This window comes from Mangifera indica, chromosome 3 (genome assembly GCF_011075055.1).
Source record: "Mangifera indica cultivar Alphonso chromosome 3, CATAS_Mindica_2.1, whole genome shotgun sequence".
In the NCBI taxonomy this organism is placed as follows: domain Eukaryota; kingdom Viridiplantae; phylum Streptophyta; class Magnoliopsida; order Sapindales; family Anacardiaceae; genus Mangifera; species Mangifera indica.
Window position 1 is genome coordinate 11927683 of NC_058139.1, and position 26443 is coordinate 11954125.

General features: G+C 34.7%; 3 protein-coding genes across 4 annotated transcripts; 1 reads left to right on the forward strand and 2 right to left on the reverse strand.

Moving 5' to 3' along the window:
* Positions 1-347: 347 nt before the first annotated feature.
* On the reverse strand, positions 348-2165 carry LOC123211139 (UDP-glycosyltransferase 83A1-like). Its single transcript, XM_044629681.1, has 2 exons — positions 1545-2165; positions 348-1340 (listed from the first exon to the last, which is right to left on the reverse strand). The coding sequence occupies exons 1-2, from the start codon at positions 2095-2097 to the stop codon at positions 469-471; spliced, it is 1425 nt and encodes a 474-aa protein (XP_044485616.1). The 5' UTR covers positions 2098-2165; the 3' UTR covers positions 348-468.
* Positions 2166-6078: 3913 nt separating this feature from the next.
* On the forward strand, positions 6079-10335 carry LOC123209958. Of its 2 annotated transcripts, XM_044628070.1 has the most exons (8): positions 6080-6402; positions 6787-6871; positions 7145-7186; positions 8093-8261; positions 8595-8647; positions 8772-8993; positions 9661-9707; positions 9897-10335. In XM_044628070.1, the coding sequence occupies exons 1-8, from the start codon at positions 6146-6148 to the stop codon at positions 9949-9951; spliced, it is 930 nt and encodes a 309-aa protein (XP_044484005.1). In that variant the 5' UTR covers positions 6080-6145; the 3' UTR covers positions 9952-10335. The 2 variants fall into 2 exon arrangements, with proteins under 2 accessions (XP_044484006.1, XP_044484005.1); XM_044628071.1 differs by lacking the exon at positions 7145-7186 and having other exon boundaries at positions 6079-6402.
* A 2804-nt stretch (positions 10336-13139) lies between these two features.
* On the reverse strand, positions 13140-25682 carry LOC123210342. Its single transcript, XM_044628638.1, is given in 10 exon segments — positions 13140-14026; positions 15746-15853; positions 15962-16209; positions 16311-16359; positions 16737-17790; positions 17793-18670; positions 18920-19062; positions 19215-21838; positions 22029-22279; positions 22372-25682. Coding segments are annotated over 9 exon segments (5526 nt in total). The 5' UTR covers positions 22222-22279; positions 22372-25682; the 3' UTR covers positions 13140-13797.
* Positions 25683-26443: the final 761 nt, after the last annotated feature.

Here is a 26443-nt window from a genome sequence, read left to right on the forward strand (position 1 = left end):
AATTTAATAAACAGGTGGGTATTTGAATTTTCGATAATTAACGGATGAAAAGTTGGGTTTGCATCAAACATTGGTTGGGAAATGGTCATTTGGCCTTTTCCAATTATTTGTTCTATCCATATTTTGTGGTAGGGTTCAAATTTGAATCATACCTAAGGGTTTTTCAAAATTAAGTCTAAATATGGGAAAATTGAATATATATTTGGTGTTTCAATTTGTTTTATTTTTATTATGAAAATTATGTATTATTATTCACTTATAATTTTAGTTTCTAAAGACTAGAAAATAGAAAATTATGGAATCACATAATTCAGTATATAACTAAAAGATTGAAACTGCACTAAACGTAAAATAATTATTTTTCTTTTATTTACTTGTAGTATTGTTGCATTTTACCAAAGCAACTTTAGTTGTGTTCTTATTAATGCTTAAAGTTCTAAAATTAATGCCATAATGCACCTTCTTCCCTTAAACAATCTGTTTGACAAATTCTTCCAAATTTCTTGAAGAAGATCCTCCTGCTCTGCCACTCTTTTCAGCCAATTCCTTCATCTTCAAAACGTTTTCTCTTATAACAACACTGGAAAGCAATTCATCCACCTTCTTCTTCATCTCTTGCCTACTCACAATTCCTTTTTCATCACCCTTTAACCACAAACCAATCTTCCAACCTTCACATATGCAAGTCTTGTTGTAAAACTGATCACCAAAATAAGGCCAACATAACAAGGGTACCCCCATGCTTAATCCTTCCATCGTCGAGTTCCATCCACAATGTGTCAAGTAACAGGCCACTGAAGGATGAGCCAACACCTGTTCTTGCGGTGCCCATTCAACTATCTTTCCACGATTCGCTACTCTCTCTGTAAACCCTTCTGGGAACTCAGCAAAGTTGCCATCGATAAGATCTGGCCTAACAACCCATAAAAATGGTTTACCGGTAAGTTCCAGACCTAGCGCTAGCTCGTTGAGCTGGTGCTGGCTGAACATCGATGAGCTTCCAAAGGCTGCATAAATGACTGATTTAGGAGTTTGTCTGTCCAACCAGCTTAAGCAACTAAAGTCCTCCAACCAAAAGTTTCCACTGGGTTTCCCGTTTGCCAGAATGGGACCGATTGTTACAATATTTGGGAGTAAATCAGTGACTGAGGGTTCAAGTTCATTAAACCAGTTGCACAGCACCCACTTGCATGATTTCAAGATTTGGTAAATAGTAGGTACAAATGCAAACATCCTATTTTGTAAAGACGGGTTTCCAGGACAGTTCCAGAAAAGTTCAGCAGGGCTCAAAGGAGGAAGATTTGCTGACAGCTCAATATTCTCATTCCTTCTTGGAGTACCTGCAGATTTCACCAAATAATATGCAATTTTAACAGGTTATTTTTAGCATTTCTTTCATACAGAAAGAAGGAGCTTGTTGCTGTTGACAGAAGTTCTCAGTAAGAAGTAATTGCTCTATTTGCAATCTTTCATTAGTTCAGTTATGCTCCGATCATAAAGAGAAAACAATGTGAGGTGAATTTGAAAATTTTAGAAGACTTAACCATCGGTATTGATGATGCCAGACTCCAAAAATTTCGAAATTTGGAGTGTCATGGGCAGAATTCCTGGTGATGCTGTAAAGAAAACTGCTCCCTTTAGTCCCAACTTGGCAGCGATTTCCAGAGCCCATCCGCAACTTACATCAGCAACAACACAAGCGATCTTCTGATTACCCTCCTGTTGATTGACCGTCTTAATCAAGTCCTCCAGATAACCCGGCATGACTCTGTAGATACTCTGGCTCATCGCAGCTGCATCTCTGCGAACATCATCCGGTTCTAGTCCATCAGGGAAAGGGATTATTCTCACTAACTGCTGCTCTTCACCCATCTCTGGCAAAGTTTGCATGCCTGCAACAAATGTCGGTTTCATCGACTTCATCATTCGTGCATATATGAACTCTGTTGTCACTAATGTAACCTTGACTTGACAATCAGCAAGGCGATAAGCTAGTTTCATAAATGGTGCAACATGTCCTTGAGCTGGGTGTGGTACAAGAAGCAAATGACTAATGGCTTCACTTGACCTGGTAGGATCAGAGTATCCAGTTTCCATCTTTTCTTTTTAATCTCTCCTCTCCCTACTGTTCCAAAAGAAGTCTATGATTGTTCAGATTGGCCCTTGGTTCCAAGTTCTGTGATTGATAAACTAATAAATAAGCAGACCCGTCAATAAATTGCGGGAATGCTTTTGGGTTCATTTTTCTAGGACCGTATTCAATTTCCACATGTCATGCTTCATTCATCAAGCATTGCCATCTTTTTAGGAGGTATTATATTTTAATGAATCGTTTTACTTTCTTGCTACTCCTGAGACCAGTAACATTTTAGTCATTCAGAACTCATGCTTAAAGACCTTCATTGCTCACGCAACAAACTCGATAACAACCGCAATGCCATTTATCTTCATTTCTACCTCATCTTATTTCTTCTTAACTCCTATTTGAAATTGTTGATGAGATTTATCGTCACCAAATAGAGTACAGTAACAACTATGAAGATTCATCAATGAATTTTGATATCCAGTATTGGGATGTGGAATAAATGCAAATTAAGAGAGTTAAACACAGAGTATTTTTTAACGTGATTTGGTCCATTGTTCAAAAACTTACATCCACAGCTATCAATTACAAGAGAAGTATCCTGAAAGGGATTCAGTTTTGGACGAAAGTCTTAGAGAGAGTTACTGGTTTCCATGAGCAGATCAAGGCACAGTTTGTTGTTTCTACAGTAATAACACAAAGAGTATGGCTATTATACACTGGCATCAAGGAAGTGTTGGCAAGTTTTTGCAATGCACCATCTAATTACCTTTTGAACAACTTATTATTTACTTCACAAACATGTTAGGGCACATTTGGTTCGAAATAATTTTTGATTACACCGATAATCTATATTTTATTATACTGATGTTCGGTTTGTTAGATAATAAAATATTTAGATAATCTTAATGATGTACTTATCAAAAAAAAGTGTAGTTAACCTAATAAGTAATATAAGGAATAATATGATTATCACATCCATTGTAGGTATCAAAAGATTATCAAAATAATATTAATTTTGTTACAATTTTATTTTAATTAAATTTTAAGATAAAAATACCTTCGCTTTCGATTAAAATAATATGTAACATATAAAATATTTTTAAAAAAAATATATTGATAATAAAATGACAAGTTAAAAAAATAATATAATTTGACAAGGTGAGAAAATCCTAATATATTATTAACATTAAAAAAATATACAAAGTAAATATTTTAATTTTAATCAAATAAAATAACAATTTATAATTAATGATATTTTAAGGATAAATAAATAAAAATAATATTAGGTATACATTTATTTATATTTATATTTTATTAAACATAATAATAATTTATACCTAATAATTATTTAAATAATTTATAGTAATTTTTCATATAATTTAAAATAAAATATTAAATTATTTGGGCATCATCATCCAGACAATAATCTTCTAGATTTCTAGATGAAAAAATTCAATTCGTGGCCGAAGAGGAAAGGAAGAGAGACCAAGAGGGAGAGATAAGGCAGGAGGAAGGACGATCGATGGTCGGAGACAATGTATCATCGTTAGAGAAAAGAAGAAAAAAATCTTAAAGAGAAATTATCATTTTTCAAACTTTAGGTAGGGTGAAATTACAAGATTTTTAAACTGAAAAAGAAAAATGTGATAAAATTTTAATTTTTTAAATTTTTTTAGTAAATGATGTTTTTACTCTTAACCTAACTGAGATTTTTAATAGAAATTATCTTATAGGTGGGTATTTAGGTTTTTGAAAATTAGAGGATGAAATTTTGAGATTTCACTATACCTTGAGTGGGAATAAGTCTTTTGGCCTCAAATGAAAAAACAAAAGAGGGATAGGATCTTTTCATGAACAAGACAGGGGAGAACATAAAATTAAAAAAGTAGCATGTGGAGAAAAATGATAAATAAAAAATTAATTAAGATAAAAATATAATTTTGTTATAATATTACACACACACACACACACATATATATATATGTATGTATTGTTTAGAGCAATATTATGTATATTCACTTTAAGTATACAATAATGCATACACTTATACGTTTCATTATATGAGTGGGTGTTGTTTTATCTTTAATTTAAAATTACCCAATCACATAATGACATATATAAGTGTATAAATATTTGTGTATCTAAAATGGGTAAATATAGTTTTATTGTATTGTTTAAGGTCAAAGGACTATTTCCCACTCAAGTTTTGATGCGTTCTCAAAATTATATCTGCAGGATTTGAAAAACCCAAAGTCCCACTTATGAGCCAATTTTCTTTTAAAATCTTAGTTAGAGTTATGGTTAAAACTGTCATTTAATAAAAAAATATCATTACATTTGTCTCTTTCAATTTGAAAACTCACAATTCCCCCGCTCCCTGCAAGATTTGAAATATCAATATTTTCTTCCTATAGTTTGCAAACCGTCATCAAAGACGGTAAAGTTTATTGTCTCCAATCGCGTTAACTCTCCCTCCTAACTTATCTTTCCCTGTCGATTAAATCTCAACTATCGGTGAAACCAATTTTCTCTAGCGAAGACAAAACCATCCTTCATTAGAGTGTTTTCGTCCAAGACAAAGATGACCATTAGAGGTCTCAAACGATCAAGTCATCTTCGTCTAAGGCCTTCGACGGCCATCTCTGACGAAGACAATTTTCTCTTCATCAGAGAAAATCAGCTTCATAGGTGGTTAGGATTTAATCAATAGGGAGAGCCAATGCGACTGAAGAGAGCAAATTTCACTGTCTCCGACGATAATTTGCAAACCCTAAAGGAAAAATGTTGATTTTCAAACTTTAGATAGAGAGAATTATAAGATTTTCAAACTGAATGGAGCAAATATTACTAAACTTTAGTTTTTTAAATTTTATTGTTAAATAATAATTTTATCTCTAATTCTAATTAAGATTTTAAATAAAAATTAGCTTATAAATAGGATTTTAGATTTTTCAAATGCTACAATTGTGACTTTAAAAACTCATCAAAGAAATAGTACTTTGGCTCATTGTTTAAAGTGTCTTTTCACTATTAAATCGTATAAGGCGATAATTCATCTCTTTTATACATTTACCCAGCTTTAGGGATGAATTCGAGTCTAATCGAGCTCGGCTCGACTTAATAATAATATAGAGCTCGGGCTCGTTGAGCTCGTTATGCTTGAGCTCGAACTCGACTCGAGTTTGGTTTGGCTTGTTTCGAATTAGAGTATTCGTTATTAAAACAACGTCGTTTTGTATCAAAAATTTTAATTTACAAACTTTGATAATTAAGCTCGAGCTCGAGCTCACTCAAGCCAACTTAAGGCTGGCTCGTTTCGAGCTCGTTTGAGTCGAGCTCAAACTCGAACTCGAATGAGCTTAGCTCGAATCTAGCCCTACTCAACTTTTAGTATTTTATCCTGATTTTCCTGCTTAAATATGTACATTTTTATGAGACGAAGTGTATGTTTTTTTTTTTTTAAAAGATAATATAAAATTTAAGTTTTTCTGTTATTATATAAAAAATTTTAAAATAGAGTTTGAATAAGAAATCAAGATGTTTGATGATATAACACCCGAACTCTCGTTTAACTATGGAAAATTTTCTATCAATAAAATCGTACAGATATATTTTTTATATATAATTTAAGTATATAGATAATATATTATTATATAATTAGATAATTTTATTTATATAAATTAGATAAATTAATAGAATAATATATTATTTATATACTTAAATTATATACTAAAAATATATACATATAATATTATTTATTTATTATTTGGTCCTTTTTATTAAGAGTAATAATATATATACATAATTTATATATATAAATAATGTATCATTATATAATTTAATATTATTTTATTAATAATTTAAAATTATTTAATTATATAATAATATATTATCTATACCAAAATTATATATTGTTTTATTAATTTCCCTTACACTAAATGTAATTTTTTTAATTATTATATGAAAAATAATGAGCCTATTCTTATGCCGTTTATAAAATAACTCCACACGCCATTGTTGTTACATTGTTTTGTAGCCAACCAACTTCGATTTTCAAAAATGGAAACCCTAGAGCCTCGTTCTGTGTCGCAATCGACTTCAAATTCAAACTCTAATTTAGGAAACCTTAGCTCTAGCTCTGTTCCTTCGCCGCAGACACCGCCGTCATCGGTGTTGAGGCTGTGGAGACCAGCCGCTCAGCGAAACTTGAGGAACCAGTGGTCCAAAATGGCGTCGTATCGTCAACAGTGGCTCTCCGCTTCTTCTAGTGGCAGATTGCACGCTACTTCTCTCGTCAACTCTTATTTATCTCAAAGGTTTCTATCTTCATCACCTTCACTCGTAATTTTTCAGCTGCTTTTTTTATTTGTTGGTTCTGAGAAAATGTGGGAAAAGAAATAAAATTTGATTTTTTGGAGCGATTTTTATTTGGTTGATATCTATTAACAGAATGAAAGATTGAACATTAAAATAAACTGATTGAAATAAATCATTTCATGATAACACAATTGTGCCAAATTAGTATTGTAATACAGTTTGTGTACTTGGTGTTGTGGGGCTAAAACTTGGCCAGCAAAATAAAAAGCAAATTATTATTATCTGTTTTTGTCACAAAAATTAGAAGGATTACCAGTAGGGTTGTATTTTGTATTTACAGGTATTTGTTGTTTATATTTTGGTTATAAGGATATTTGATTTAGGTACATTCCTTCGATGGAATTAGGTGCTTTGAGTGATATGCCCGATATTCGAAAGAAGGCATCCTATAAATTGTTTAAGCAGCAGGTAATTTTCCTTTGGGTCAATCAATTTTCTTGTTTCAAATGACATGCCATTTAGTGTATGGAAACATTTTGCATGCTACATTGTAATACTTCTATGTTATTGTAGCATTTCTCTTCTCATGTATGATGTGACTTGGCTTGTTTTTGACATAGACATGCATTTTCTTTCACTAGATTATTTAATTCTGATGTAATACCTGGTAGACTAAAATATCTGTTGTACCTATAATCCACATTAATACATATAAATACTACTTACATAAACTTGTTTCAGGAGCACTATCGGAGCAAACTTTTATCATCTTATAAGGACATGGTATGTACCTTATCAGATGCTCTTTAATCCATGATAATTCCAAACATATCATTAACTAACAATCTCACATTGATGAAACCATCATGCACTGCCTATCAAGCTGCTGACCTAGAAATCCATGTTCTTCTTCATTTCATATATATCTGGACTCTGCCATATTTACCTGATGAAAAGGTGTTGTGAGATGTATATTTAAAAATGAGTTTATTTAGAATGCCTTTGGAGTTGGATCAGCTGTTTATGGAATACACATTAAATGATGTCGAGATTCAAGGGTGATCTTTAGTTTTGTCAGTGACATGAAACTGTAGTTAGTACAAGCTAAAAGTATGGCTGATATAGGTTTCAAATTTAGTTATGGTTTATAATATCTTCACCATACAAAGTGCGAGCTAAGAGAATAGATAGAGAAACTTAGAGAGGTAACCGCTGATAGTGGCCGACTCATCTCTGTATTTCCCCAATGTTATATGGATACTTGAAGAGAAAATAAAGATTACAGTATTACAAATTCTAATAACTATAATAAATTGATTGGGTGTCACAATCGAGCTACACTATGACTTTGTTTATGCACTCTCAATTTTTTAGGCATAGCATAAGAGGTTCAAATATAGGTACAGAGGACATGATGTCTCTGTTCCTATTATTATCTGATGCACTTTTGGTAGAATCTTCCATTTATCCAAGGATGGGATTTTTGTTGCTGATTCCATGTTTAAATAGATTATTTAGAGTATTTTAGATTCTACAGTTGTTGACAATTAAATCCAGAATGAAAATTTGCATTCAAAACTAGAAATTTGACAACCTTTATTATTTTTGCTGTCATATAATGACTGGAGAATTTATGTAATTAATTGGTAGAAATTTTATATTTTTGTTTGTTAATAATGTTTTTTTCAGGTGGCTATTACAAATTACATGATCAGCACTAGCAGATCCATGAGAAGTTTTCTCAAAGGTCCTAGTAGTAGTCCACTTGTGCAATTTTCTAGTTATTCTGAGGATACAAATGATACTGGTGATGGTGGTGGAACACCAGTCTTTGCGCTCTTATCAATTACTGTTTATGGTATTTCCCTATCTGGCATCTTCTATGCTTTGTCTACTGTTTTTGGAGTTTCTAAGGCATCAAATTGTAATATTTGGGGCTTCAATTTTGATTTGTTTATAAGTGAAAAAGTGTTTTAAATGTTCTTCCATGGCCCAATATTCCTATATTTGAAGCTTTAATGACTGCTGTTGTTCAGTTGTTTATCATTCTTTTAAGTGTAATTAGATATTTTTATAGATAAAACAACTTTATTAGCAGAAATAAAAGTAAGTTTGTACCTTTTTGTAAATCTTTTTATTCTTTAGGTTTTATATAATGTTAGTGATGATTCTTACTGTTGAATGATCTCAGAGAAATTAGCTATGGAACTTGTACAGATGTTCAAATTAGAACTGATTTTGAAGGTAGAAGGCCTTATTTTTTTTCTCACACATTGGAAGTTTTAAACAAATTCATTCTAGCTTTAGATCAGTTTCTTTTCTTGTGGCTCTTCTCTTTATTCTCCTTTGTCATGCTTGATCTGTGCAGCGATTGCTGGTGGTAGAGTTACTGTCTATTGGTTCTGAAACTAATCAAGTCAATGAGCTTTCCTGGTCAGATGAGCTTTATCTAGGGGAATTCGATGATTTGAGATTGTGTGATTTGTATTCAAATGAAACTTGTGAGCCAGTTAGCCCAAAATTGAAGGACTGGAACTCTGACAAAACTGCTGTACAATGTAACTGTCAGCCAAGCCAGGAGATATTGCAGGTGCTGGGTTCATTCTGTCAAGCAGTACAGGTTTAATCATATAAATTGAGTCTCATTCCTTGTGCGATAAAAAAAATGGACTACTTTATTGTTCCCAACCATGTGTCGCACAGTGGTCTTTTATGACTTATTTAGGATAGGACATGATCCGCCCACTAACATCAGTATGTATCGAAATGTAGATCCTATTCCCACTATCACTCAGTAATAGTTTGTGAGCTAAATCACTTACTGTAGCATAAAAAATGTTTCTGTTATCAGTTTATACCCAGTTGATGCTGAAACATGCCCCATTTGGACTTTACTTCATGAAATATTCGGAGTACACTGTATGCATAGGCCCAGACTAATTGAATGTCCCACCTGGTTTTATTCATAAGAAATGATGGAATTTTTACTATATTTTTGAATGGATTGGAAACTTTTTCATATGTGACTTTGAAATAACAATGGAGTGTTAGATTAAATCTGCTCCCTCAGGTTGAATTCTAATTTCCCCAAATCCCCATATCCGTCCGCACCGCCAGAGATGAAATGAATCTTTGCATATAGTTAGATGTTGCAATTCTAAATTAGTATATTTTAGTGCTTAGTTTTCGAACATTCTTTTTGTGTAAAACATTCTAGTACAAGACTTACCTAATTGGTTTGTTGTCTTATGTTGCAGGTTGCTTTAACAACTTGGCTTGCAGAGGTGAACATAGATACTCAGAGGTAAAAACAGAACCAGGAAAGATCAAAAACACATGGTTATAAATCTGTTTTAGATTAACCTTGCTATAATGGATACCCAGTCTCAGAAATGACTGAAATCTTTGCCATTAATTCAAATATTTAAAAAAACTGCACCTAGAGTGAAGTTAATCGATCAGAGATTCTGATAGCTGGTTGCTTTGTCTACAGAGTGAACGAAATATTCACAGTAGTTGGAGAGGAAATGCATGTGAACATTCTTTGAGCACATTTCCATTGTGGAGGCTATGTTGTTTACACCAATCATCCAGCAGAAGCCACTCTGCCTCAACAAGGACTATGACTTTTTAGGTTGACCTAAGCTTTATCAGGTTAGTATTTGGACTCAGATGTCAGAGGTAACCGAAGATTCAAACCTAGGTAGCAATGGCATCCATAGGTGAATGTTTGCAATTAAATTGATGTTTTACATCTATATGGCTTTGGTTCATTTAATTGCATAATGGTTAACTTGGTGTTTTGTTTATGTCGAATCCATTACAGCCCCGGTATTACTAGCTTTCATTCCGTACTCCTAGAACGAATCTTAACTATACTTGTTTGAATTTGATGTGTACTTTGTACAGATCATGAGGGCATTTTTATTGCACATCAATCTTGAATTTGTTAATTCGTATTTACATAGACAAAGAGATAATCTTCAAGTGTCTTTTGAGTCTGTTTAGCTGCAGGAATGGAATTGCCTTCTTAGACTAATATTAATAAACAAATTTTGAATATCAATTTTGTAATTTTTTGTGGTATTTATTGAGACAGCGCATACACTTTTTTTTCCATTTATAAAATAATTCCACATAATCGTAGCGATTCGGTGAAATGAAAATCCCCGTTTACTTCACAAGCCATAATTATATCGTTAATCCACCATGTGAGATTGCCAATGAACAGTTACAAAGACAAACATATCCTAATCATGTAGTTGCCGTCTGTGCTAACTTCTCATGCTTGAAGGAGATATAAATTGTATATACATATTTTTAATACATAAACAAATATACATAAATATATTATTATATGATTAAATGATTTTAAATTAATAATAAAATAATATTCAATTATATAATGATATTTATGTATACATATTTGTATACAAAAATGTATGTACATATAACATTGTTTATTTATTTTTATTTGTAGTTAATTACGCCTATGTAAACTATTGTGTTGGTTTACAGAAGTGAAGCACCAGTGAAACAACAATAATACCAAATATCAAATTGTAGATGCAGCTATCCTGTTTGCTTTCATATGGGTTTTAAATTAAATCCCTTCTAAACGAACACAAAATTCCAATTGCCTAATTGGAATGAAAACGACTAAAAGCATAGAAAAAGAACACAGGGCATAAAAAGGACATTACACCTACAGCGTTACTAGGCTTTTACGTCCCAAACCAAAAAAGAAAGAAAGAAAATAACACAAAATCAACTCAACATAAGTTATTTAGTTGACACAATACTGATCGATGAATGCTGATCATCAAGAAGTAAAACAAAACATGCAAAGTCTAATTTTCATTTAAGTGGTATGCATTATGTTGAGACAAAAGACAAAAGTCACTGTTTAGATTCAACTAAGAGGCCAAAGAAGCACATTTTCGTAAGTTACAGCCGAACAAAAATTTTTTAAAAAAAAGGTGAGAATGGAGAGGTTTACTAATGGCCAGTCCGAAGTAGGCAGAGGTCATTGCAACTTTGGAAGTATAACAAAAAATTAAACCATACAAAAACTTATCAACACATTTCAAGCCACATTAACTTCAGAGATTTTCTATTTATACGAATACTAAATGCTGCCTGCTTTATTTCAAACGGAGATAACAAAGAACCCCAGCAGTTTAAGAAAAGAGTTACAAAAGCCTTGCCTTACAATTAGCTGAATTCAATTTCATGCAAAAATATTTATATTGTATGCATAATGGTAGGAGTTAAACCAATATCTTCTTAAATTTGAGAACAAAAGCTGGTAGCACTGCAAATTTAATATGCAATTAGAAAATCTGCTCCTCCGAGAGCAAAAATGGATGTTTCAAAGTTCAGCCCACAATGAAGTCTAACTCAACCTCTAATTAATTGAGATATTGGAAAGAAATAAACAAAGCATACTAGGCCGACAATATTCAGAAAAATAAACTCATTAAACGTCCATTAACAAATATTTTCCAACAAAGGGGGAACAAAAATGAAAGGCCCATGGGAATAACAGCACTAAAAACAGCATGGCTCATATGAGCTCCTCTAATACTACAATGAAAAAGCTGTACCATAAGGGTTGCACCAGTTCCGGAATTATAACAAGGGTTGCCAAAAGACTCATACATAAACAGGCAGAATTTACGTCAGAAAGGTATCCAATTTAAGAGTTCAAAAGCATGTCATAATTATGGCAAATATAATTGTATTGAGACCTTTTCACTTCAATTTTTCACTTAAATATAGGTTAAATTTTCACCTATTCATTATCTTAATCTAAGGGTAATTGTCAACAATAACTGTGACTTTTTGACTAATGACTGAATGCATAACATTAGAATGAGACTGCAACCATGGCATCAGAAGCCTTAATAGTACATACATATTACAGTACCTCTAATAGAAAAAAGACTGTTTCAAACCCGGAATACTCACATTTTTCATCCACAAGCAAAACCCAGGTATGGAACAAAGGGCCAGACATAGGATGAAAAACCAAAATAGACCTGGTATAAATAATCATAACAATTTGCTCTACACATGGTAAGATATCTGCAAAACCCAGAAGAAGAAATTCTATACATCAATTAAAAAGAGGGACCTAAAGAATTAATGATTCTGGACCAATATAGAATATTAGGGGTTACTGAAACCTGAATTTAAGACTTTAAATAAAAAAAGAGAAAAATGAAGAATTGCCCACCTTGATCCACTCTGTACACTTAATGGAAATAATTATCAAATAAGCCAATGATCATGAAGAATACAGTTTCCAAACACCCTAGGTGTTTTCTAGAGCCAATTCATGTCCCAAGTGCATTGTTATCAAACTTGGGCAAATTTCAGTATCTCCAAAATATTGTCCACAGTATCTGAGTATCCAGCCTAAGCTAGCCACGTTTTTTTTTTTTCTCTCTCTCTCTGATGCCTAGGCTACACTCCCTTCGCTTAAACCCCACTGCAGTCCATGCCTATCATTCACTTGATATACCTCACTTTTTCAAGAAGGTATGCCACAAGTTCAAAAGGCAATTGGGTTTTAGTGACCATGAATTAAAAACCATTTATCTACACAGGGAAACGATGCATTGTTCAAAGGCCACCACATATCTCAGTCTATTGCATCCACTATGAAGAAAATGATTATCATTTTGTAAGGAGACTCTCAACAAAATCCAAAACAGATCAAGATAAAGGTACATAATTAGAAACAAGTTTGTGAACTATTAATTGAATTTTGTTAATTGATGTTTGTCTATTTCGGCTAAAATTCCGACCAAAATGGTTACAAGCTTTTGTAAGAGTTCAAACAAACAATGCCAAATAATAACATGAAAAGAATAGCCTAATTCTTGCTGTAAAATGGCAATACAAGTTTCCATGCCATCATTGCACCTCCCCCTCCATCCCGACCCCAAAAGGAGAAATCAATGAAAAAGGAAGAAACATGAAACCCTTAATCCATAAATTGAACCCCATGATTCAAAGCATCAATGATGAGAATACACATAATTTGCCCGGAACTTAAGCTATGTATGGACACCTTTGAAAAAAACAGAACAAGCTCCTATTCTCCCCATTTACTTAAGAAAAAATCATAGGGGCAGCATCTAGTTTCTCTCTAGACGTCCAAAGAAGTATACAAAGACCAATTTATAATTCTGAAGAATGACATCAATGGCCTAGACAAAATCTAACAGTCTCCGCAGAGTTTAAGGAGACTTTCTTCTACATTCCCATTTCTGTGGTTCAATTATGAGCAAGTGCTGAGTATATAATTTGGAAGAAGATAGATAAAAGAAGCATGAGGGATGTGACGAGAATTGGCCAAGAAAGGGAAAAAAACAATTAATTGAAGATCAAAGTGAAAGACATTGTACCCTATCAGGGAGATTCCTGGGCATTGGAAGTGCAGTAACATATCTCTGAGGGAATAATTTCTGAGCATTTGTACCGGAAGACAATGAGGTCTCAGCCCCCTCGGCTTGCAACCGGCCATGGAACTTTGCAAAGCGATTGATGATAGAGAATTTCTCTAGATCCTGGCATTCCACTATCAAGTCTAAGATGGACACTCTCTTGTCTAGTCTGCATGCAGTACCAAACGTGAGGAAGGTACACAATTTACAACACAATATGAAGCTAAGCCACTGCTAATTGTGTAACAAAAGTATAAACAGAATAAATCTAGAAAGAGGGCCAAAAAAAAAAAAAATGAAATGGTATATAATGTAATGGGTATTTAAGTAAGATAAGCTTAAGTCAATTTAACAATTGGAACCAAAAACATGTTAAAGCCCATAATTAATAAAGATGTTGAACCACACTCCAGGTTTAAAGAGCCCAATATATCTTACATGGTATCAGAGTCTCTTAATCCAAGACCAATTTATGTATGGTGAGATGAGTTGAAAGAAGTGAGACCCTTGGGTTAAAACCTAGGTGGACCCATGAGGTAGCCAAGAAGAGTCAGACCCAAGTTTAGATGGATCAGCCCATGTATGACAACTGCCAATAGGTAGCCCAGTTTCAATTGAGAGGGAGTGTTGGAATATATAAATCCCATATTGGGAAGATAAATAAAAGTAAAAAAGTATATAATGTAATGGGTATCCAAATTAGATAAGCTTGAGTCATTTTAACAATTGGAACTCAACATTTTAAAACACAGAATTCATAAAAATGTTAAACCACACTCCAAGTTTAAAAGGCCCAAGATATCTAACAAAGGGAAAAAAACAATGTTTATCTTCATGAGCCCAAATAAAATAAATTAGGGCTGAGCTGATTGGTACTATAAAAGGATAAATATATCTCTTTATCAGGGAGAAGGCATTTTCAGCACCCTAGAAAGTTTCAATGAAAAACCCACAAAAACCAATAGGAAAGTTCAAGATCCAAGATCTAAGAGCAATTTGGAGAAGATCTACTCTATCAAGCTTGAAGACCCAAGAGTTTCCTCTATCTTTTTCTTCTTGATAACTGTTTTCTTCTCTGATTTGAGCATTATGAATATTTGTTTAATTGATTTTTGTAGATTTATCATAATGGCTATAAGTAGCTAAATTTTCTATTTAGAATTTATGATAGATCTATGAATCTTGTGATTGTTAATGGATTTTTTATCTTTGATTTAATGATTGTGAGTTTATTTCTTGCTGAATGTGTTAAGCCCAACATCTAGCTTGTTTGTAGGTGGTTTTATGTTATTGAAAAATAGATAATCAATTAATTTATGCAATTACTAAACTTAGAATTTTGATTTAGAAATAGATCTAGGTTCCTTGTGGATTATATGATCATTATTGAGAAATTTAATGGGTTTTGATTAATAATTGACCACGAAAGTAGGTATTTTCTTAATCTTTACACACTTAATCAATCTCGAAAGAGGAGTTAAGTAATTTAGGATGATTACCCATCAAATTCTCATCAATTTATTACTTTAAATCTGATCCGTTATCAATTATGAGTGATTCATAGTGAAATCTTAAATTCTAGACAAATTTGTCTGATAACTAGTTTTCTAATTTTCTGTTTGGTTAATTACTTTGCTTAATTTTAATTAATTTGCTGCATTTTACTCATTTTTTTTGGATTAAATATTTGGTCTCTCTAGTTAATTTGAATTACAAAACGAACTAATACTTAATAACTAATTTCTATGAGACCGACATCATTCTATATTACTTAATTGACTCATGCACTTGCAAGTCATAGGCAATAATAGTATAGGCACAAAATTGAAAAGGAAGCAATAAAGAAAGAAAGAAACACATATTTAAAAGGAAAAAGAAAAAGGATTACCCTGACAAATCTTCTTCCACCTTCTTTGCTCTATCGATGAAGTCTTCCATGGCCTTTGTGATGTACTGATCACCAATTCTCTCAGATGTTTTGGGCCTCTCACAAAATCTAAAAGTAGAATTTAATGTTAGTTATATGTAAAGAATAGCATCCACTAACTACAAAATATTGACACAACAAAAGCATTCTTGAACAATTTCAGACAGGAATCCTTACAAATTTCCACTGTCAGGATGTGCAGCCGTATCAGTTCTAGATGAAGATATTGTACTGCATGCATCTCCTAATGTTGATCTGGCAAAAAAGTAGGTCACACTCTCATAGTACGAACTAGCATCTGAAGAGAGAAGTTTTCCTGGAGGAGGGGAAAAGACTTGCTGCATAAGCTGAGTTGTTAAAATAAGCCTTATTTTCGATCTAAGAGCAGGCGGCCCATCTTCAATCAATTCAGTCTCATCTTCCACCTATCATCAAAAATTAAATCAATAGAAAACATCAAGAACAATAGATACTATTGGAAAATAATAGTTTTTGTATATAGATACACAAGAAACTATGGGAAGACCTTTTCCATCAACCGATTTGCTGCTTGGGCCCACTCCATTTCTGCCATGCTGCAAATGACATTATTTCAAACCTTTAACCTTTTGTTTGCATATAGAAAAAGGCATAGCACTGATCAAGCAAAGAGCTTCACGGACAGAAAAAATGTAAAGAGACATTATATAGCTGTCCCATAAATAACATTGCACAATAATTTTTTACTGTCCATGTGATAAAAGAACCTACAGAAAAGGATGCACTGATCAAGCAAAGAGTTTCACAGAAGAAAAAATGTAAAGAGACATTATATAGCTGTCCCATAAATAACATTGCACAATAATTTTTTACTGTCCATGTGATAAAAGAACCTACAGAAAAGGATGCAGTATTAAAGAAATGGCAAAAAAATTTGAATGAACTTAATGTATGTACTATTCATCCTAATCACCTGATATTTTGAAGCCTTTGAGAACCCTGCATCACTTCTCTATGCCAAGGTAGAAGTTCAGATCTGGTAGTTTTACGCTTCTGAGGTCTCACAAGCACCAAACTTTGATCAGTGATAACAGGTGGCAAGGACTGACGGGAAGAAAGATGGTCACTTGCCTGTGACATCGGGCTGGAACTTTGCTGGGCATTTCTACGGTGACTGGCATCAGCAACAGCATTTGCTGGCATTGAATGGCCAACATGCAAACTATCAGAAGTCTTTCCAACAATGATGGATTGCTCCATAGTATTCAAAGCAGCTTTTTTCTGTCCATCATACATATGTAATATATGCCCATTTTTAAAGGCCCCATAATGATCAAACCAGGATGGAGCCATCTGTGGACTGATCTGAGATTGCTCACCTCTAACACTGATTGCATTGTTACTATTTGAATTACTTTGAGAATCATCACGATCAATTGCAACCATATCATCAGGGAATTCGTGTGTTGCATGACTATTGCCCATCTTTGGTGGAACGTTTAGCACCTTAGATTCTCCAGGTGGAAATGAGCCAATACGTATTGATGCATCTCTGATCATGTTATTAGAACCATATGGTAATTGCTGTCCTCCCAAATGAGCTCCCTGCTGAGCATCCATACCACAGTCTGAACCCTTAAATCTCTTCACACTCCTATTCTCTGGGTCAACATCTGTACCTTTCATGGACTGAATTTGATGCAGCAAGGAGTATTTTTGGGGCAATAGGTTATTTGGTTTCAAAGAACGACCAAAAGCTTCAATATCTCTCTGTGAAGTTGTAGAATTTGAAAAAGATGTATCAGAAAGATGGTCTAGAACAGATTCTTTCCCTTGCAAATGCGAAGCATCAACTGTCTTTAGGCCTGCACTGTTCTCACGTGACATGTGCTGCTCTTTCGCCAACTGCTCATCCCCAGAAAAACCTTGTGGCAGCACAGAATATCCTGCAAACCCAGGTGAACCACTGTTTCCTCTCTGGGCAATTTGATCATCCAGCTTCTGCTTTCCAGAAGAAGATATTTCTACACAATTAGTCGATTGAGGCTGGGGCTTAAACCAACTGGAGGAACCTGGGCAACTGATGAAAGTTGTTGGTTTGGAAAACTGGGCCTCGCATTAGGTAACATTTTTGAGAAAGCAAGATGCTGCGACATGCCAAGTGTAACAGAAGGTTGTGAAACTGGCATAGCCTCCAAGACAGGGAACTGTTGGGCCGAACCTCTTGCATTGTTTTCGTTGTTACTGCTCCGCTGAGATGTTTCTGCAGAGGAAGCAAGTTCACTGTGTGCAGAGCCTTTAGACATATCCGGTACTGATGCCATCGCTGACTGACTAGTTTGAGTTCTCTCCGACGAATTATCTATCTGCTTTGATTGGGATGCAAACCTGTCAAAAGATTGCTTGACAGATTGAGCTGGTGTTGCTTGTCCGCCAACACCACTCGTTTGCTGGTTATGAAGATGACTTTTCAGGTGAGGAAAACCTGCAGAATAATTTCCCTGGATATTATACTGTGAGGCTTTATTGCCGATTTGACCTGATCCACCAGAAATATTACCCCTAGAGTCACCTTGAGATGTTGCATAGGAAGGATGCAGTGATTGGCCGGAGGTAGAGGAAGACAACCATGCATGACCTTTTCTTCCCATAGCAGTACTAACTGTATGAGCAGAGCTATGCGAAGATGAGGCATGGTCTGGAATGGACAACCGTTGAGATGGTGGGGCCAGCTGCAAACCAAAGCCCTGTGAAGAAGTCTGATTTTGCTGAAGATGACCAACAGACCCATCAGAGCTTTCTGCTTCAGGCATCTCAGATTGATTGTGGTCAGAAGAGCTGATATGCACCGCAGCATTGTGCTCCTTTGGTTGCTCCACCTTATGAAGAAGCTCAAGCATATTTTCACTGCAATAAATCATAACATTTATACCACCCCAAAGATGAAAGATCAATTCATACTGAATGGAAAATTTAAAGAGTCAACTGAAAGCACTGGATAAGTTAATTATAAGCTTCTGGAAACTAATAACAATAAACATGGATACTAATTTTTAGTAGTAGGCAATTTTTTCACAAAAAAATTGAAACAGCAATCAAAACAATAAATTCGCATGCCATCAAGTAAAACTAAGAGAAACTTTAATATTCAATTACCTCAATGAAGCATTGTTGTTTGGTGCATAATTACCAATGGACTTGTCAAACGGAGATGTAACAGGTACATAACCTGGCTGCTTGCTTCTTGAAGGCACCTCATCTAAGTATTTTGTATCGCCTTGAAAACCAGACAGATGACCCTACAAATAAACACAGAAAGTTAAATATTGTCTTCTGGAATTCATAAGAATTTAAAAGAAAAGGAAATGCTAAATCACTGAACTTCAGAAAAGGGAAAGTAAAAAGTATTACTATCAATCTCAGTTATTGTGTAATAATGCTACTTAATCACCTTCTCACTTTCCATAGAATTTTTGGCAATTTGATTAATATATTTTGACTGCCCGAAATGATGTTGTTCATGACCTATTAATCCTCGAGAAACCTGCTGGGGCATGGAATGTGGTTGTGCAACATTTTTTATTCCATAAGAAGACTCTAAATTTATTTCCACATCCCCCATAGGATGATACTGAAATTTCCGAGTTGCAGAAGGTTTTCGGCTGACATGACCAGATGACTTATGTTTTCCTCCTGGTAAATTACGTGTATCACTTCCATCCAACAAAACATTTTCTCCCAAACTAGCAGTGGATGTATGTTGGGACATTCTAGAGTGAAAACTGTCACTTGACTTTTCTTTTACACTAGGATTCTCCGCCTCATGTTCCATTTCCCCATTATCTGAGCCCTTATTACCTGATGATTCAATATTTTGTGGGCTCTTATCATTATGCTGACTTTTTCCAGGAACCTCACTTCCTCTAATATTCACAGAAGAACCAGCATTTTTCCGGAAATTTATATTATGGGTATTTGATATCTGTTGGCCACTTTTCTGATTGACCCTTAAAGTACTTGAATCTGATATTGTTGCAGTATTATTCATATTAGAACCTTCCATGTTGACCTGTGGATGTCCTGAGGCAAATATGGCATTCTCTGTTACATTGGAACCTGAACCAGTCTTCCTTATACCAGAACCATGGACCATTTTCTCATGCAAGGTACTTTTATGATCATTACTCTGACTAAGCTGCAATAAGCTTTCATTAACCTGAGTTTTCGAAGTAGCACCCCCACTAGGAGAAACAGACTCAATGAAGTTCCAATCATTACGTCTATTGCACACTACACTGGCAGTATATGAGGACATGCTTCTTGGACTCATGCCCTTCACATATAATTCTGCATCTGAAGAATGAGTAACATTTCCATAAACTTGACCACCTTCAGCAATTGGTTTCCGTAGAGGGCCACAGTCCAACCATTTGCTTCCTTCCCCAGAAAACTGCTGAATGAATCGCTGAGAAGAATCGCCAGGCAACTTCTCAGGTCGTTCATGTGAAGTCTGCAATCCAGATTGCTGAACACCAGAAAGAACAGAATAATCAGCACTCATATTAGCATCAACAGACATGGAAAAGGGTCTAGAGTTTGGTGTAGAGGCAGCGTGTGAGTTATTATCAGCCCAAGGTGACGACCGCTTGCTGCCATCATTAACAAATGAGGTCTGATGGGTCACAGGCTCACTATTGCGAACACCCAAACCACTCCATCCTTCCTGCAGCCCTACATCATCACTAGAAGTTTCTGCAACAGCAGACTGCATAAGAGCACTCCAACTCCCACTTTGCAAAGAAGGAATTGCACCATGGAAATCAGTACCATCCAACATATTTGAGCATCCTGAGCCTAAGTTGGTGCCCCTGCCTAAGGCATCCCACAAATTATCATCTGAGCCAAACAAAATCTTCTCTTCCTCTGGATCTAGGGTAGCTGCACTCTGTGAATACGCAACCTGCATCACAGTTTTCTCCTGTGCTGTTTCTGATGGACTGACAAACTCTTGCCTCCCATGAAATTCCTGCATGGGTGCACTCCTTTGCTGGGCATTCAATTGCTGCATGTTCTCAAGATTAACTTCACTATGAAAACCTTGTCCAGCTTCAGGCCCAAATGTGTTCTTTCCCTGATGGCCCTGCCTAGAAACCATAGCTCCATCCTGCATGCTACCCTGATCCAGAAAAGAAGGATATTGGTTACCTGCAAAGGAATTACTGCTACCAGATGTATGTTGTGCTGTAGGCTTCTCCATCTGGATATATTGATTTGGATTAGATTTCAAGCTAGTGACAGGGACACCATACAAAGATTGATCGTTTTGTAGAGGAACCAAACCCATAACACGGGCCTGGCCTCGATCAGGCGAAAACATAAATCCACTTGAGGATACTTGCATCACCGGAGAGGCACTGCACTGCAACCAGTTTGTATTGCCTGCCACAAGTTCAGGCTGCCATGAATAATTAGATGCATCCTGAATGCGAATGCCATCGATAAGAGCTGATGTGTGACTAACAGCTCCCTGTTTAACAACAGAAGAAATCTGATCTATGGAACTCAGTTGCCTTGCTTCTTGTTGCTGAAATTGGGGATCAAGCAATTGTTGCTGCCTCTGAAATTCTTGCATATTCTTGAAAACAGTTTGTTGATGCAATAGCTGCATTTCACTAATTCCCGGCGGCTGCCTTGGTAACGATTGCAGCATGCCTGGATTTTGGCTACTCATTTGCTGCTGAGCTCCAAAGAAATCATAATTGACAGGAGATTCTGTAGATTCCAACCTTCCTGAATTTTTCTTGTTAAGTTCTGGGCCATTTCCTACATGTGAATCAAGAACTGGTAAACCTCTTGATGTCAAATTATGCCGATTATATTCTGCATCCACTCCCAGAAAATTTGATTCACTTGGACTCGTCTGCAATGTCTCATGCCTGTGCATATAGCCATTCAAAGTTGGTTGTTGGTTTTGAGAGTCACTTCTAGCAACTTCAGGCTTCAAAAGTGATTGTGTAAAGTTCAAGCCATGCTGCAGAGTTGAAGACAAACCACCATGTCCTCTCTCAGAATCAGCTAGTGCCAAAAGAAAACTAAAATATATTAATGGGAGTGACTTGATACCATACCATAAAGAAATATGCTTTCAAATCAATCTGATCAGTATCTAAGTGGAGGAGGGGAGCATACAAGAATATCCATCTATAACAAGATATCCATTCAGAAATGACATAACTTGAAACCAAAAGATGGGTATGATTGAAACCTGATTGCTGTACACTGTAATTCTTCAAATTGGAAATAAGTGGTGAACCTATCTGCCTCTCACCTCCAACCCAAAAATTGTTATTTAACCCAGGCCAGGTCCCGTCAATGACCTGTGAGTGATGTTGGCCCTGTGACAAATTCTCTTGGCCAAAGAAATTGTGGATTCTGTCTCCTACTTCGTTGCTAGGCATAGATAATCCACCCCACAAATATTTAGCAACAAAAATGGTGTGGACAGAAAGATGCTACCTAAAGATTTTTGAGAAAGATCAAATTTCCACAATTCCAAGATTCCATTAAACAGCATAGAAAGTTAAATCCAAGTATGCACAGAAACACACCTCCTTTATATACATTTAATCTTGTCTAACTGTCAAGCTCTTAGCACGCAAAAAGTTATCCTGTGCAAAACTAGCCCAGTATTCAATATATGTTAGACATTAAGTAATGTGATGACACAATGGCAAAACAAATGCAGCTATGCACAAAAATTATATCCTAAGTAGCATTCACAAATCACAATTAGAGAAATGACTTATCCTGCATCAGAATACATATGCAGTACTGAAACTTCTCCAGCTATCCTCTTAAATGACTTCAACATTTTTAAAATATGAAAATTAATAGAGCTAGAATACAATACTCTTATACACATATGGGGCAAACCTTCACCGTTGAATAAAACTAAACTGAGTGCAGAGGAACAGGTGCACTGGAGAACAACAGAAAAAGGCTTGTGAAATACATTTTGGCCATTTTAGTATGAAAGACAAGTATTGGACTCTTGTGTAATTAAAAACATCAAGTCATAGCTACAGCATTGCAGGATTGGTTGTTCACAGAAGGGGCTTCATCACTTATCAATATTTCAAAGTTTATTTCTTCCTTATCCACTTTGACAAGCTTGAGCTAAACCAAAGAGTTTCCATCTTAAAATTTTCTTCTCTATGATTCTGAACAACCCTACACCCATTACATCAATTTTATAACTATCAGGGTACAAAACAAGAAATCCCATTTTCTCTCTTAAAGAAACACAGGCAAGATATATCTCAAATACTTCATTCCAAGTTCTGCGATAAGTATGAAAAGCGTCCATTCCACAGCAAATTCTAATCCTACAACACAATTCCATAACAATCTTTGTTGAAACAACATAAAATAAAAAATAGAAAAACCATTCCAGGCAGCAGTAGCAGAAAGAAAATTCAAATAAGGTAAATCTCACACAATTTCCAAAACAAACAACAAATCATACTTATGTCACACAGAAAAACCATCTTGGATGTGCCTTCATGGTCTATACTTACAATTACCATTTAGAAAATATGCAAACAAAAGACATAATTGCACAACAAGTTCTGAACCTACTGCACAATTCCATGACAATCTTTGTTGAAACATAAGATTAAAAAAAAAAAAAAACCAACATTCTAGGCAGAAGTAACCGTAAGAAAATGCACATTAGGAAAATCTCACATAAGCTTCAAAAACCAACAACAAATCATACTTATGTTACAGAAAAACCATCTTGGCTGTACTCTTCATGGTCCATACATATAATTACCATATAGAAAATATGCAAACAAAAGACTTCACTCATCTTCACTTCACCACACAATGAATGCTTTATTAGCAAGGCAATCAATGAGAGCTACATATAACAATAAACTTTTGCACTATCATTTATCAAAGAGATAAAAGAACAGTGAAACTGACAAGTCTCAATTGCAAAAATACACTGTAAAAGTACAGTTTGCAAGTCACTCTACCCTATACAAACTATTTATCCACTTAGTGGCCCTATTATGCAACATGGTTAGCTTTGGATTGTTTTGATTTGATTCTGAATTTCTCTGGTTGGTTGGGATTACAATAGAGGGGGCAACTTCCACAAAGTTAACCTCGACACCAACAATACTCTTTATTCTCTTCTCTGGCTTGCTCCTACAATTCATAACTTCCTATATAAAAAAACCTGAAGAGAATGCTACAAGCAGTGTAGTCCAATCCAGCAAAGAGACAAATGTGAACTTAAAACACAGGAAAAAATGGAAGAAAGAATGCTTGAAATCCTTGTACTTAATAAAAACCTGCACAGCGTCTCTTAACAAAATAACAACTCTTGCTCAAGAAATCTAGGAAGCCAGAAAAGGCTGCAACAACCTCTGAAGAAATTAAGATCCCTCAATAACCACAAATAAACTCCAAAATACCAACCTTAATTTGAATATGAAAACCTTCTACAGCACAACCAAATTTCATCAGACCACAAGCTATAGTGGGTCAGCATACTGCCATGAGTAATGATATTTTACCACCTCAATGCCACTAACAGTTTTTATCACAATAAAGGATGCAAAATAACAAAACAAATTACATTAATTGCCTTATAATTTCCAGTAGCCCTTCTTCTAAGAATATTCCATGTGTCGAATCTCCCTAAAATAATGAATAGAATCTAATGACTAAGTTTAATAATAAAGTTGTCACTAACAGTTACTTTAGGTTTCAAAATCTCTTATTTTTATATCCTTCATCTCTAATTCCAGTAATATTTCCTAATAACAAAAGAGAGGAAGGGAGAAAGAGAGAGGCTATATTGGGTGCATTGACTTCACTTGATATGTATGCAAATGTAAATAAAACTTGCCCATTTTGGGCTTCAACTCCGCTTCAATACACTATCAACTTCACAAATCAAACAAAGAGCTAAAGCTTGATAATGATCACATCTTAAAGTATTTTCATTACTCCAAAAAAGTTGCTGAGCTTCCTACAGGTCATGGTGACACTAATGTAATATTCTCTTTATTCAAAAATTAAGATTAAAGGTGTCACAGGAACCAGCCCCAAAGAAAACTGAAATTAACCAAGCAATAACTTAAGTTCAGTATTTGATTCACTAAGAATCTGCATTGATCAAGAAAATTTAAGTTGAAAATAATCACGAAAATAAAAAGAAAGCATTCACACCAAGTTTAGCATCACTAAGCTAAGGAAGCATCGACCAAGTGAAATTATATCCTCTCCCCTTCTTGCAGAAGAAGACCTATGAGCAAATCAACAATGCCGCCAAATCTAGGTAATTAAACTCTACAAACCATACAAAGGAAAACATTTACAAGCGTTTCGTGTTTGGTACCCTGGCCAAAAATTTATAAAAACCGAAACTGAAGAAAAATCAATTTTAGATAGCAAAATTATTCCTATTGCATATAACACGGCTCAAAATCTCATTTCCTTCCTTTTCCTCTAATTTTCTCAGCAACCAAACAAAGTCTAAACTCTTAAATTCTCTCAGAATCTCACATTAATCCACACGAACTCATAAGATCGAAGGAAAAAAAAACGACAAGAACGCCACAGTTACAAAAAGAAAGCACGCTTAAACATGCTGGCAATACAAAGCAAAACACAATCAGCTGGTGCCCTAGCCTAGATTCGGTCTCTCAACGCCACTAGCTTATTGGAGGAGGAAATTAGGGTTTTTACAGAGAGAATTAGAGTCCGCGGCACTCACAGTGATGTGGAGAAGGCTCTGCTGATGTTCGAAACAAATACTTTAAGACAGTGAATCTATCAAGTTTAAGGGTTACAAAATTCAAGGCAGAGAAATTAGCTTCTCTTTGAGCACAGGGAGAGAGAGATAAAGTGATCGAAATAGTGCGAAATTTTCAACGAACAGAGGAGCAAAACTAAGGTTCGGATCCGAAGCTAAGTTATGGAAACGAAGCCAGAGGTTTGGATCCGAAGCTGTGGGGTAGCCCGAGTTTCGTACCGGGGAAAGATAGAGGGGCAATAATGAAGAGTTTAATATTAACAAGGGTATCAATATCTTACTATACAAATGAGAACGCATGCATATTTTAAGCCGAAAATTAAAATAATACAGAGCACATGTTATCTCATATGACTTATATACTTTTCAAAATTAATGGTACAGATTGATATATAATTTTTTAAAAATTAGGCATATAACTTAACGGTAGATATAAATCAGATTGAGTTTTATGGTTTAAGTTTAATTTAAATATAACATGATTTGATTTTGTTTAGGTTTAATTTATAATTCAATTTTGTTTTGGATTGATCGTTCAAAATTATGGTTCAGATTTATAGTTCGAATCATGATTTATTGATAAAATATTATTATTTTACTTAAATAATAGATAAAATCATCGATTTGAGCTATGAATTTGGGTTAAATTGTATCAAAAAATCGAGCCACCAATTTAACCCAAAGTTGAGAGCCAAACCAAATTAAACATCTCCTAGCTTGATTTGGGTTTGGTTTAAAAAATGAACAGAATCTTCCGATTCAAATTTGGTTTGAATTCGAATCAAACCAAATTGAGTCAAGTTATCTTCTGAGATTGAGCCGACTTAATTCGGATGTAACTCAAAACTGAA

Coding starts and splice junctions, on each gene's coding strand:
- LOC123211139 (XM_044629681.1), bottom strand. CDS start 2,097: ATGGAAACTGGATACTCTGATCCTACCAGGTCAAGTGAAGCCATTAGT. Junction 1,341..1,544: donor TGGCATCATCAATACCGATG/GTTAAGTCTTCT, acceptor TGAAATCTGCAG/GTACTCCAAGAAGGAATGAG.
- LOC123209958 (XM_044628070.1), top strand. CDS start 6,146: ATGGAAACCCTAGAGCCTCGTTCTGTGTCGCAATCGACTTCAAATTCA. Junction 6,403..6,786: donor AACTCTTATTTATCTCAAAG/GTTTCTATCTTC, acceptor TATTTGATTTAG/GTACATTCCTTCGATGGAAT. Junction 8,648..8,771: donor AATTAGAACTGATTTTGAAG/GTAGAAGGCCTT, acceptor TGATCTGTGCAG/CGATTGCTGGTGGTAGAGTT.